The sequence below is a fragment of the Lynx rufus genome, unplaced genomic scaffold (assembly GCF_022079265.1).
Source record: "Lynx rufus isolate CCGP_SWC_20201006 ecotype Redwood Valley unplaced genomic scaffold, mLynRuf1.p SCAF_6, whole genome shotgun sequence".
Taxonomy (NCBI): Eukaryota; Metazoa; Chordata; class Mammalia; order Carnivora; family Felidae; genus Lynx; species Lynx rufus.
The window spans coordinates 47,372,023-47,386,900 of NW_025814878.1; the positions used below are offsets into that span (position 1 = coordinate 47,372,023).

General features: G+C 41.4%; 1 protein-coding gene and 1 long non-coding RNA gene across 3 annotated transcripts in view; one reads left to right on the top strand and one right to left on the bottom strand.

Annotated features, from left to right (window-relative positions):
• PPIL6 (peptidylprolyl isomerase like 6) overlaps positions 1–4,623 on the top strand; it is a 33,270-nt gene extending 28,647 nt beyond the window's left edge. For both annotated transcript variants that reach the window (XM_047102302.1, XM_047102303.1), the window contains one exon: positions 4,512–4,623. In XM_047102302.1, coding sequence (XP_046958258.1) covers positions 4,512–4,623 — 112 coding nt within the window. The remainder of the gene's footprint in view (positions 1–4,511) is intronic.
• Positions 453–14,808, bottom strand: LOC124528608 (uncharacterized). Its single transcript, XR_006966194.1, has 3 exons — positions 14,658–14,808; positions 14,101–14,200; positions 453–491 (listed from the first exon to the last, which is right to left on the bottom strand). It is a non-coding gene; the product is annotated as an uncharacterized LOC124528608 (long non-coding RNA).
• Positions 14,809–14,878: the final 70 nt, after the last annotated feature.

A 14,878-nucleotide genomic window follows, 5' to 3' on the forward strand; every position in this document is an offset into this window, starting at 1 on the left:
GCATCTGACTCTTGGTTTCGGCTCAGGTCATGATCTCACAGTTCATGGGTTCAAGCCCCGTGTCAGGCTCTGCAATGATAGCACGGAGCCTGCTTGGGATTCTTTCTCTCCTCTCTCTCTCTCTGCCCCTCCCCTGCTCATTCTCTCTCTCAAAATAAACAAATAAACTTTAAACAAAAAAATTATAATACTTACATATGTAAAAACGTGGTTCCAAAAGATTTGGTATATGGTTTATGAGTAACTGAGGATAGAATTTTAAAGCAAAAATAATATAAATATAGACAAACATATTTCAATAAAATATGTTTCAACATATTTTAACAAATATTTCAACAAAAATATTTCATAACAAGCTTGCTATCTTTAAAAAACAGAGGGGTACCTGGTTGGCTCAGTTGGTTAAGTGTCTGACTCTTGATCTCTGCTCAGGTCTTGATCTCAGGTCGTGAGTTCAAGCCCCGCTTTGGGCTCTGTGCTGGTTGCAAAGCCTACTTAAAAACAGACAAACCACAGAAACCATTTAGGCACAGCCATTATAATGTTCTGACCATCCATCCATCCATCCACCCATCCTTCTATCTTCAGCCTCAAGGATATTATCTTCCTATTTATTATGAATAATACCATAGTGCTTAATAATGTAGATATATCTAGATGCAAAAATGAGGTGAAGCCATTTAAATACTGTACATGAACATTTTGAAGAGATAGACGAACACTCCAAATTACAAGTAACTTTTTTAACTGAACAATTTAAAATATGGAAACATCTCAGGTAATAATTATTAGAATATATTATCAAGTTGCTTATAGGCATGTGGACCTAAAATGGATGACGAATGTACTCTTTATCAATCTAATGATGTCTTATTAGTGAAGTCAATATAAATTAAAGTTTACTTGGTCTTCCCTGAAATGATGCAGAGCATTAGAACTTTTCTGAATAAGTATTAGATTATTCCAGCCACTCCATAGAAATAATTGCTGACTCTTCTTCCCATGAAATTTCATAGCAGTTTTAATTTTAACCACAATTATTCCTTCACTGTAATGCAAGTGATATTTCTAGATTGAAAAAGCAGAAAGTATATTTTCATCCAAAGATTTCTTTCAAAAAAGAGATGATTTTATATTAATCAATGCAACCGTCTGGCCCCACATATTTTTTCAGCTTTCACTTCTGTTAGCCTCCTGATTCATTCATTCAACCAGCATTTTATTAGATACCTACTATATGCCAGTCATGGTGCTCAGTCCTGGGGAAAGAGTGAAGAGGCACAATGTCTGCCCTTTAGGGAGTCTCCAGTGTATTAGAAAACCAACAGCTATAAGTCAGTCAAACCTGGGCTATGCCCGTTCTGTAAAGAGTGCACCAGGGATACAGGAGAGAGAGAGAAAACAACACCCTCCAACTCCATCAGTAAAAGTGAACGCAGATCCCTAGAGGGTGGCAGTGGAATGGAGGATGTGATCTCCTTTTGATGATTGCTGTTTTCCATGGGATTCACCATCCTCCAGGGGAATCTTGCTCACTCATTTTTGTTGTTACCACCACACTGGTTTTAGGGAGGCACTGCACCTCTTTTATTGTTCTAGCTCAAGTATGAGCTCAGTTAATCCCTGAAATCTCCAAATCACAGTGGAGTCTGAACTGAAACATTTAAACAAGACCTTAAAGAACACTAGGCAGAAGCAGACAGGTAATACCATAATAGGTAAGTAGATACTCCAACAAAGTGTAACTCTTTCAGGGGTACCATCCTTCCCCACTATAGGACTGCCTCTAGTGTTAATGCTTTCTCTTCCTATCATCTCAGAGCATTCCCAGGTTTATCTGACCTTCTGGAAGCCCAGACATGATTTGCAAGGTCCAGAAAGAGAAATTTCCCCTCCTTTTGAGCCCTAGTTTCTGATACATCAACTTGCCCCTTCAGATAGATGGATAACACTAGGAATTGCCTTCAGAGGAGACTGTATCAACCCACAGTCTTACCCCAGTGGTTTCACAGGGAAAGAGTATCAAAATACAAAGCTGTAAAATCTCCATTCATACATGCATAAGTAGAAAGGGTGTATGTTGGGGACAGTGGTGGGGGGAATTAATTTCTTTATAGGGGATGCCCAAATGGGGGAAGGGTCATAGAAAGCTTCATGAGAAGGTGAGATGAGTACTGAAATTCACACAGAAGTTAGGCAGAGAAGGCTGGCATCAAAATGAGTAAAATAAAATTTTAAGAAGAGCGAAGAGCTTTGGCAGAAGGCTTTAAGAAGTAAGGAGAGCATCTTATCTACAAGTCATTTGATCTGGCTAGAGCTTAGTACCTAGTGGAGAATGGAGAGAAAGGAGAGTGGAGAAGAGGAGATAGTTAGGCCCAGGTCCCAAAGGGCTATGAATGCCATTCTGCTGAGCAGAGATTCCCCACCCAAAGGGGATAGGAAGCCACGGAAGAATTTTTAATTGGGAACAACGCGACCAGGTTCTTATTTGGAAAAAATCTTTTTAGAAGAAGCGAGGAATTAATTGGCAAAGGATGAAAATGAAGGCGGAAAGGCCAGTTAAGAAGCGATGATAATAGTGCCATAAATGAAGTCCTGGGCCACAAGGCACTGGCAGTACAGGTAAGCAAGGGAAGAACAGAAAATTTAAGAAGTAGTTGGAAATTAGATTCAACAAGACTTTATGACCATTTAAATGGTCGTGGTGAGGTCATGGGAAGAGTCTAGAGTGGTGGTATCTAACAGAATTTTCTGCAGTGATGCAAACGTACCATAATCTGTGCTGTCCAGTATGATAGCCACCAGCCACATGTGGCCATTGAGCACTCAAAATATGACTAGTAAAATTGAGGAACTAAATTTTACTAAATTTTAAATTAAAATAGCCCCATGTGGCCAGTGGCTACCATGTTGGGCAGTGAAGGTCTAGAAAAACAACTAGGATTTTAGAACTGATTGGATGGTTGGTGCCATTCACCAAGATAGAGAATACAAGGAGGATATGGGAGAGGTCATGAATTCAGGATGGACAAGTTGTTTCAGATTAGGATACCTACACTAGAGGCAGGTGGCAACTCTGGAATACCAGAAGTGGTTATTCACACTGGGCAAAGGCTGGAAATGGAGATTTGGAAACTCAACATGGCAACTGAACCACAGCCAGCCAGAGTACCCTCACTCCCTGAAGAGCCTCTGGGCTTTTGCTTATCTTGTTCCTTTCTACCTCCCTCTAGTCTGCCAAAATCCTGTTCAGGGCTTAGGTCAGAAACCTCCTGATTACCAAAATCAAACTGCTTCTTTGTCCTCTTTGGCACAGTGTAAAAAAAAAAAAATGCATCTTCTGTCCTAACACCTGTCACAGTGGAGAGATGCACACAGTAGGTGTTCCTTCAATATTTGTGAAACCAATTTGTAGAACAGGCTTCATTCACATCCTCTTTAGTCAGAGGTCAATCTGTCCATTTATCCCTTGCTCTTCATCCTCAGACTGTACCTTGTGTCAGGCTCTGTGTCACGGTTTCTGCCAGAGGCAGACAAAGAGATGACTAGAGGGTGATCAGTGTCAGCACAGCCATGTCCTTATAAAGGCTCATGAAATGGAAACCTCACCTCCCCCTCAGCCACTGTTTCCGCCCAAACACTGGCAAAGGGCATTAGTCCTATGTTTAGGGTTGACTCTCTGGTCCATGTTGCTCTCTTTCAATTGAGAGAACCATCAGAAGTCTAGTTCTACTCAGGGAAATTCCAGCTCATGGCTGGTGAATGTCTGGAGATCCAAACTACCATGGCTTTGAACTTTTAGTCATGTATTCAGTGGATGTTGATTAGGTGCCTACATTACGTTAGGCATTGAGTATTAAGTAAAAGCATGAACCATGTCTTCATGGGAGAATCAAAAATTAATCAAAGAATCATACAAATAAATGTCAAGTTAACCCTGATAATTACCATAAGACTGGGAGCTTGACATAAGCAGTGGTGGGCCCTGGGAAACTTCCCTGTGGAGTGATGCTGAGGGAAGTGGGGGGCAGGAGCAAAACAGACAGATGTGGCTGGAAAGCAACATGGGATACTGAGGTACTGAAGCCAGTCCAGCTGAGGCAGAGAACGAAGGGAGCACACCATAGGACAGCACTGGAGGGCAGTGGGGAGGCTGGCCATGGCAGGCCATGGTAGACATTTTTGGTCTTTATCACAAGAATAATGGGAAATTATTGAAGTGTTTTAACAGGGAGGTGAGATCAGACTTGCATTTTTTTTTAGATATGCATTTTTAAGAGATCATTCTGACAGCAGTGAGAATGACAGATTTCAGTCTGTTCTGATCCCAGAACAGATGTGAAGGAGCCATGGCAAAGTGGACACATCTACAGCTATTAATGATATTTATGACAGATGTTAATCTAATTCATACAAAATAGCCTCAGCTAAACAAGATAGGACTCAATTTAGGAATGGAAGCTAAGTGTGAAAATTTATGACTAAGTTTTCCATTTTTTCCTCCTACATAGGCAATTGATTGAAGGAACACAAGTTCTTCAAAAACTAGAATTGGTTCCAACAGAGAATGAAAGACCAAAACAACGCTGTATGATTGTTGACAGTGGAGATCTTTATGCCTGATTTTCATACAATATTTTCTGACAACTTATTATTACGCGTCTGATAAGCTGTTTCTGTATTTAATTAAACAGTGCCTGATAAAATTTAATTTGAAAGCTGTGCAGACCGCTGTAGGTTGGCCTACCCGACACCTAACCCCTCCCCATTTTTCCTTCCTGCCTCTGCCATAGAGACTATAAAAGCAAAATACTTCATTCCCCAGCCTCCTTTGCAGCTAGTCATGGCCATGGGATTCCATCTGGCCAGTGACACAGGAGTAGAATGCCAGTGGTCCTGCCCCTTCCCTTCATCCAGTCTTGAACGCAGACAGCATGGAGCTGCGAAGGAAAGGTCAAGAAAACTAGAGATGTCAGTCCCAGCTCTTGAGCTGCAGAACCAATTCCAGCAAGCACCTATCTCTGGACTTTTTCCTGTGAGACAAATAGACCCCTGCTTGCTTATGTTACTATTGGTTGATTATTTTGCTACTAGTAACCCAAACCATTCTTAATTTAGCAGGGTACCTAATGGTCTTCCAATCCTAAAACATTTTTAACAGAATTATGTTGTTTATAAAATACATTTTCTACCCTGAGAAACTTGGTAAATGGCCAAATAGAAAAGAGGCAATAGATAAATTCATTGTAATATTTCATTGTTTATACACAGCATGCAGAAAAGGGCATATACTTTCGATGTTTCTATATGACACGAAGAGAATAGTTGTCTCTGACCATACCAACCATATGAAAACCAAGAGCTTGGACTGTTCATCCCAACCCAAATCAACCCTGTGGTGGTTGACACTCCTGAGATGTTATTGGGGATCTAGCTTTATCAGCTGCTCCTTAATCTAAGATTCTCAAACCCATCACCTGGGGAACATTTAAAACAGAGACTGCTGGACCCTGTCCTTGATCTACTGAGTCAGAGTCTCTAAATATGGCGTAGGGACTCTGCGCATTCATTCAGCTCAACCTGGAGCTTCCTAAGTCAGCTGGGCACTAGTCATTTGGGATTCACTGCAAGACATAAGTAACTGGTTTCAGCCCCTTCTGTGTAGTCACTGAAGTGCGTGACTCTGTTAGTGGTGACCTCGCTCAGCTGCCTCCACCACCACCGCCGGTGCATTCATGCTCTGCCCAAAGCCATTGATTGAGCTTTTCTTACCCTTAGTGGAAGGTCTGTCTTCCAAGAATGATCTCTCTTTAAGCCAATCTTAAGGAGGCAGACCTCTAATTGACTTGGGGGTTGCCAAAAGTAGGCATATGCTTTTTACTTTTCAGTTTGAAATGACTATACATTTACAGGAAGTTGCAAAAATAGTACAGAGCAGTTTTGTGTACCAATCACCCAGGTTCTCCAATGGACATTATCTTACACAACTATAGTATAATATCAAAACCAGGGAACTGACATTGGTACCATGTGTGTTATCATTTTATCATGTGTAGGTTCATGTGACTGATACCACAGTCAAGACACAGATCTTTTCAAAAAGACCTCCCTTGGGCTACCCCTTTATACCTACTCCCCTGCTCCCCACCACCCATCCCTAACTCCTGACAACTGGAATATGCTTGCCTTTTTTTTTTTTTCTTAAATAACAGCTTTATTGTTATTTGGTATATGCTTTTATACTAAGATCGGAGATGGTTGGGGAGAAGGCATGCTGCACATTCTCAAGTGACCCAGAGGCAGTATAGTGTTAAGAATGTGTGTTATGGAGCCAGACAGCCTGGGTATGAATCCTAGCTCTGCCATCCCCTGGATGCATGGACTCAGGCAAGAACCTCAATGTGTCTCTATTTCTTCATGTCAAAGCAGAGGCCCTACCACATAGAGTTGTTGTGAGGGTTCACAGAATCAATAATTTGTATGCAGGACCTAGAATAGGACCTTTTATGCTGTATATGCTCATCAAATGTATGCTTGACAAATTACTGGGTAGAACTCTCAGGGTGTGGCCTGGGAAGTTGTATTTTTTAAAAGCTCCTCAATGACTGATTAATAGCCAGATTTGGGAAACAGTGAAGAGGAGATACCTCCTCTTCCTCTATTCTGAAGAGTTTCAGCCAACCTGAGAGGTTAAGCTGTTTGTATGAAGTCCCCAGATCCTCTCTGGGCCTTTGGATGGGTTCCTCTGGTCACACTGGTGACATCTCAAAGTGGGGCTAGGACTGCCACAGAGACTCTCACCAACTAGTGAAGCATGTGATGAATGAAACTGATGCTTTGCAGAGATCCTGCTTAAAACAAATTACAAGCATTAGTCATGTAATAACAAGCAGCAGAGCAATTCTTACTGGCAATGAACCCATATACTAGGTAATTAAGCATTTTATCTGATATGAAAGAATTGTGGTATCTGCATGGGTTAAGAAACGGATTCCATCTCCCTTTATTTTTCAACTCACTTGAAATGTAAAGGTAGAACTCTGCCAACCTTCTAAAGGATGGCAAGTTCATGGTCCCTTTCTTTGCTTCCACTTCCTACTCTCAGGCTGTGTGGAAAGTTTAATCACAAATCTGTGTATGCAGTGGTTCTTATTACCACCATTAAAGGGTACACACTGTGGGGCTCCTGGGTGGCTCAGTCGGTTGAGCACCTGACTTCAGCTTAGGTCACGATCTTGCAGTTTGTGGGTGTGAGCCCCGCGTTGGGCTCTGTGCTGACAGCTCAGAGCCTGGAGCCTACTTTGGATTCTGTGTCTCCCTCTCTCACCTCCCCTGATCTCACTCTGTCTCTGTCTCAAAAATAAACGTTAAAAAAAATTAATAAAGGTACACCCAGTAATACTTCTGTATTAAAATGTATTCTGTATTGGGGTGTCTGGTGGCTCAGTTAAGTACTGACTCTGGATTTCAGCTCAAGTCATGATCTCACATTTCTTGAGTTTGAGCCCCATGCTGAGCTCCATGCTGGCAGTGCGGAGCCTGCTTGGGATTCTCTCTCTCCCTCTCTCTCTGCCCCTCCCCTGCTTGTGCTGGTGTGCTCTCTCCCTCTAAAATAAATGAATAAACTTAAAAAAATGTATTCTGTATTAGGATGATGTGTATGTTTAGCCATGTCATTTAGAGAAACTGGTTCAAGGACTCAAAAGCTTATCCCAATTAACTCCAAATTTTGTTTAATATAACAAAATTTTAAGACTCTCCCTTTGATTAAACAGAAGGAATTCTAGATTCTTCCATGTCTACAAATAAGAGAGTAAAGGCATTTTGGGGACTTATATACAAAATGTTAATTTTTGTGACCTTTCCCTAATTGCTAGTATGGCAAAGTCTAACGTGTATGCCGTGTCTTACATTAAGCCATGTGAATAAGGGGAGTGTGGTATCTGGACATTTTTCTTATTTTGGGAAATTTGAGATAAACACTTAAAATTCTATCTACCTGGGAATGCAAGCTGGGGCAGCCACTCTGGAAAACAGGATGGAGGTTCCTCAAAAAACGAAAAATAGAACTACCCTACAACCCAGCAACTGCACTACTAGGCATTTATCCATGGGATACAGGTGTGCTGTTTCGGAGGGAAACATGCACCCCATGTTTATAGCAGCACTATCAACAATAGCCAAAGTATGGAAAGAGCCCAAATGTCCACCGATGGATGAATGGATAAAGAAGATGTGGTGTGTACACACACACACACACACACACACACACACACACAATGGAGTATTACTTGGAATCAAAAAGAATGAAATCTTGCCATTTGCAACTACGTGGATGGAACTAGAGGGTATTATGCTAAGTGAAATTAGAGAAAGACAAAAATCATATTTCACTCATATGTGGACTTTAAGAGACAAAACAGATAAACATAAGAGAAGGGAAACAAAAATAATATAAAAACAGGGAGGGGGACAAAACATAAGAGACTCTTAAATACGGAGAACAAACAGAGGGTTACTGGAGAGGTTGTGGGGAGGGATGGGCTAAATGGGTAAGGGGCACTAAGGAATCTACTCCTGAAATCATTGTTGTACTATATGCTAATTAATTTGGATGTAAATTTAAAAAATAAAAAATAAAAAAAAAGTGTGGAAAGTTAAAAAAAAAAGTGTACTAACCATATGCACTTCTGTGAGTTACTTCTTCAGGAAATTTAGCTATTTTTCTATAATAATGTAAATATTTTTCCAATATAGCAAAGACATTAAGTCTTTACCTATGTTAGTTTGAATAAATATTTCCCACCAATAAAAAAAAAATTCTATCTACCATCTCACACCTGTCAGAACGGCTAAAATGAACAACTCAAGCAACAACAAATGTTGACGAGGATGTGGAGAAAGAGGACCCCTTTTACACTGCTGTGAGAATGCAAACTGGCGCAGCCACTCTGGAGAACAGTATGGAAGTTCCTCAAAAAATTAAAAATACAGCTACCTTACAACTCAGCAATCGCACTACTAGGTATTTATCCAAATGATGCAAAAATGCTGATTCATAGGGGCACGTGTGACCTAACATTTATAGCAGCTCTATCAACAATAGCCAAATTATGGAAAGGGCCCAAATGTTGTCCATTGTCTGATGCATGGATAAAGATGATGTGGCATACACACACACACTGGAATATTACTTGGCAATCAAAAGAGTGAAATCTTGCCATTTGCAACAACGTGGATGGAAACAGGGTGTATTATGCTAAGCAAAATAAATCAAAGATAAATATCATATGATTTCACTCATATGTGGAATTTAAGAAACAAAACAGATGAACATAGGGGAAGGGAAGGAAAAATAAGAGAAAAACAGAGAGGGAGGCAAACCATAAGAGACTCTTAAATACAGAAAAGAAACTGAGGGTTGCTGGAGGGGAGGTGGGTAGGGAATTGGGCCAAATGGGTGATGGGCATTAAGGAGGGCACTTGCTGGGATGAGCTCTGGGTGTTATATGTGAGCGATGAATCACTGTGTTCTACTTCTGAAACCAATACTCTATGTTACTAGCTTGGATTTAAATAAAATAAAAAATAAATAAAATAAAAAAATTAAAAAAATGAAATTCTATCTAAAGTATTTGTTTGCTCCAACTGCAAACCATGCCAGTTATCTGTTAATGAATGAATAGTCTGGCAACCTCACGGTTCCATATTCTGAGTTTTTGCATTTTGTACATACTTTAAATTAGGAGTGTTTTAGTCCCAGTTGCCTAGCAATGTGGCAGTCAAATCACTTAGCCTTTCACTTTCCTCAGTTGTAGAAAGAAAAGATAGAAGTAAAGAAGATATTAGTTCCCTCTGCCTCTAAAACTTTAGTGATTCTCTGACTAAATTTATAAAATCAGTAACAACTCTATCAACTTTTGGGTTTCATTTTCATTAGTAAAATAGGGGTACTTGTATCTCACAGCAGTTTGATGATTAATTGAGATAATATGTAAAGACACTTCTGCTGATGCTTAACACATAGCAGCTATTTGATAAAAATTAGTTTCCCTTCTGGAACGTTAACCTGCAAAAGCCAGTCAAGCTGCCACTGACAAAAAATATTATCACTTCAAGAAACATCAAGTCCCTCTTATGTTCAGTCTTAGCTATTGTCCCTAACATCACATTCATTTTCAATTGACTAAATTTATTAAAAGGTATATACTCAAAATTAAAATGGATCTCCATCCTTCAGATTGTGTGCTGACAGCTCAGAGCCTGGAGCCTGCTTCAGATTCTGTGTCTCCCTCTCTCTTTGCCCCTCCCCTGATGACACTCAGTCTCTCTCTCTCTCAAAAACAAACATTAAAAAAATTATTTTTAATGGATCTCCATCACACCTAGTGATATGCTCTCCCTATGGAAACTCATTTTTTAAAGTACTATAGTAATTATATTATCAACCACCCTTCCTAAAATGGAATCTTAAATTGGCCAATCTAGTCAGTCCATATCTCAAATAAATTTTATTTTTATTTTATTTATTTTTTTTTTCAACGTTTATTTATTTTTGGTACAGAGAGAGACAGAGCATGAACGGGGGAGGGGCAGAGAGAGAGGGAGACACAGAATCGGAAACAGGCTCCAGGCTCTGAGCCATCAGCCCAGAGCCTGACGCGGGGCTCGAACTCCCGGACCACGAGATCGTGACCTGGCTGAAGTCGGACGCTTAACCGACTGCGCCACCCAGGCGCCCCTCAAATAAATTTTATATCATACAAAACGTCTGTAACAAACTCAACAGAAACATATACCACATAAAGTACGAAGTGTGGAATTGATTAGAGAGGGCTTTGAAAATGTAAATCATAGGTTCTTTTGCTTCAGTATGAATAAGAAATGCTTGAGCCTATCAACAAAATACAGGTTCCTGAGCCTCACCCCCATTTCCGATTCATTGGGTCTGGTGAGGGCCAGAGAATCTGCATTTTTAACACTTTCCAAGTGAGACTCATGCTGCTGGTCTAGAGACCACACATTGAGAACCTCCAGGATGTATTAAAGACATAGATCTACGAGACCTGTGCCTTGCAGGTACGTGGAAGAAAAAGTTACAAAATACAAAATGGACCACAGAATAGAATGTGGAAAAACGATGAGACGAGAAACTTTGATTTTGTCAAGGTAGATGAAGATGGCATAGAGGTATGCCAACACTGCTCGATCAGAAGGGACAGTGACTAGAGGCCTGGTTCAGGGTCCTGGAGCTCCTGCTGGACTGGAGCTCAGGCCTCCCACCGCAGGAGAGGCAATAGGCAGAGGCATCTTGGGATGGGGGGACGGGGACACTTGGGCGGCTCAGGGCAGTGCCCTGTTAGCAGTCAGTACAAAATCACTTGAATATTTTAATAACCAGAATGTCCATCTGGGAGTGTTCTGGCTGAAACCAGCTCTCCAAGAGAGGATCAGGAGGAACACAATGAATACCTAGGCACAGAGGGAAGCAGTAGCTAGTGCAGGGTATCAGAAAGCTGCCTGGGGTGTAGTTTAGCTTGAACTGGGGTTGTTCCTTAGGAATATGTTAGAAAAAAGGATTCCATTTCCTAAAGGACTAAGGCATATAATGGAAAAAAACTCTAGCAGACCGGGTTTGAAGCAGAATAGAAATAAAAATAAATACGTCTCAGGTGCCAGCCTAGACAGAACCCATATCCAAGAGTTTTGTGTTTGTACCCTGACCTTACATTTATTTGTAATGCAAAACAAAACAAATAAAAACTTTACAGAATGTTTGCTTAATGTCATCTTGTAGATGATTCACTATCAGGAACTGCAGCAATTTAGATACCTAGAATAGTTCTCCACAGGTTATAATAAGCAGGCTTCTCAAACTTTAAAACACATGTACATATGGATGTTGAAAAAAATGCAGATTATCATTCAGGAGGTCTGAGGTGAGGCCTGAGATTTTGCATCTCTAAAACATTTTCAGGAGGTATGAGTGCACTGGTTTCATGAACCACACTTCGAGAAATAAGAGTAAAGCTGTGGTTTTCAACCTAAGTTGCAAAATTTTTTTTAACGTTTATTTATTTTTGAGAGACAGAGAGAGAGCAGGGGAGAGGGAGTTTATTTATTTTTGAGAGAGAGAGAGAGAGCGCATGAGCAGGGGAGGGGCAGAGAGACAGAGGGAGACACAGAATCTGAAGCAGGTTCCAGGCTCCGAGCTGTCAGCACAGAGCCTGACAGGGGGCTTGAACCAATGAACTGCGAGATCATGACCTGAGCTGAAGTCTGCTGCTTAACCGACTGAGCCACCCAGGCACCCCAACCTAAGTTGCAGATTAAAAACATGTGGAGAAGGGCACCTGGGCAGCCCAGTCGGTTAAGTGTCCGACTTCAGCTCAGGTCATGATCTCACAGCTCGAGTTCAAGCCCCGCGTCTGGCTCTGTGCTGACAGCTCAGAGCCTGGCGCTTGTTTTGGATTCTGTGTCTCCCTCGCTTTCTCTGCCCCTCCCCCCCCTCAAAAATAAATAAAGACATTAAAAAGATAAATAAATAAAAACACGTGGAGAGCCCAGGCATTTTTCCAGACTAATTCAATTGGTACTCTGGCATCAGGAATTTTCAAAACTTCCCAGGTGATTTCTATGTTCAGTCAAGGTTAAGAATAACAGCTGTCAAGTATAATGCTCCCTTCTGAAACCCTGGAATAGTTATGGGAGACATATCCATACCCAAAGTGGAGAGCCTCCTAATGACAGGATCTCTAGTTTATCATCAATCCTAATCACAGTGTTAATAATAAGAAATTGAATCTATAATTTTAGCTTACTATTAATCTTTAATTTATTACAATCTTCTTTGTTGAAACTTACTTAAATATTACAATGTTTAATATATGTTATCAAAACTGTGCTACAGGGGTGCCTGGGTGGCTCAATTGGTTAAGCATCTGACTCTTGATTTCAGCTCAGGTCACGATCTCAGGGTTCTCACCCCGCATGGGGTTCTGTGCTGACAGTGTGGAGCCTGCTTGGGATTCCCGCCCTCTGTCTCTCTGCCCCTCCCCCACTAGCGCGCGCGCTCTCTCTCTCTCTCTCTCTCTCTCTCTCTCAAAATAAAAACTTAAAAAACAAAAACAAAAACAAACTGTGTTACAGATGCCAGTCCTTGCTACGGAACACTGAAATGACTTTGAAAATCTTCCTTGAGCTAGCTTAACAGATGCCACGTAAAATAAAATAAGCCAATGCTTCTCTAGTTTTAAAAGAAGAGAGTGAAATGTTCTCTTATCAAAAATCTGAAGACTAGAGTTGAACATCCAGGTGACAAATCATAAAACAATGGTCTCCACAATGGGGTGTGTTCATCCTAGGATGTAAACAAGTTGATCCACTGGAGTATAGGAAGAAAACAGACTTCTATTATATTTTTAACTTAAAAAAAAAAAAAGTTTACTAGTGCCTTCCTTTGGGTGTCAGACGGTCATATGACATATACATGCTGTGGGAAACATACCGTGAGAGAAGAGCAGCCAGTTCACTAAAGGCCGATAATGGGACCTCATTTAAGTACTTGGCTGCACTCTCATTCTTCTAGCCATAGGTTGGATCAACCATCATCAGTTTCTTATTTACATCCAAGCAAATCTCCAACTAGTGTAGTCAATAGAACAAATGTTCATAGTCATCAGGGTACAAAAGAGCCCCACTGGTTAGATCCTAGAAAGTAGTGAAGATTTGAAGTTGAGGAAAAAATGGTAAAATGTTTATGGAGTCAACTTTTTTGGTTTTTCATAGCAAAGCAGATCTCAAAAAAGGCAAATAACGTTCGCGCTATTTTATTAGGGTTAAATGTGAATAATTGAACTTGCATGATAAGTACAAATAACTGAAAACAGCATTAAAATACCTTTTATAGTCCAATTTTTACTATTTAATATAAGCACGGCTGCAATTGTGAATATTTTGTGAGACTGGGCATCAGATGGCGCTCACCCTTACTAAAAACCTGAGCAGTGACAGAACATTAACAGGCATTTCGAAATTCAGCCCTGTTGCCAAGCACCGTTTTTCGGTCAAGTCACTTTTTCTGAGTCTCGGTTTCCTCACCTGCAAAGTGGGGGTGGGAACGGACCAGACGGATTTCCAACCCAGCTTGTCTTTGATTTTCTGTGTAGTGGTGGCGTTGACTGGCTTCTGCTACCAATGGCTGAAATAGAAAGAAATTCAGAAAAGACAGGTTGGGCAAGTGTGATAGAGGTAGACGGTGCTCGGCTCTGGCTCGAAGGCAGGACGCTTTCGGCGTTTTAGCCGCTCACCCTAGGTGGGCGGCGGAGCAGAAACTCAACCACGTGGTTTCTTCATTTCCCTGGGGGATCCCAACACGGGGTTATTTCCAGAAAAACCAATTTTCAAAGGACAGAAGCGCGGGTCCCACTAAAGTTCTGTGCAAGCACCCTCGGAATGCGGGAACACACCACAAACTTAATTCACGTCCTGATTCTAAGTGCACTCCACGAAAACCACAGCCAGGCGGACACAGATCCTGGAAGCGAGGCCCAGAAAGTCACGTGGGACCGCGCATTTACAGCCTAGCTGGTCGCTCGGGTGGACGCCGAGCGCCACCTCATGTAGGTTGTTCCATTCAAGCCAGGGTCGGAGCTTACCCTATCGCAGGAACTAGAACAGCCCAGCGACGTCCTGGGTGATAACCTGAAGGCAAAGGAAATAGTTTACTGCATCTGCCGAGCTTCTTCGCTATATTTCAGTTGCTTTGAGGGACAGCGTCCCTCGATTTCCTCTCGATGCCCGTTTCCCCTCCCGTAGGATTCCAGTTGGTATCGTCCGCGGTCCGCCCCCGCTCCGCCTCGCCCCCGCACGCCGTGGC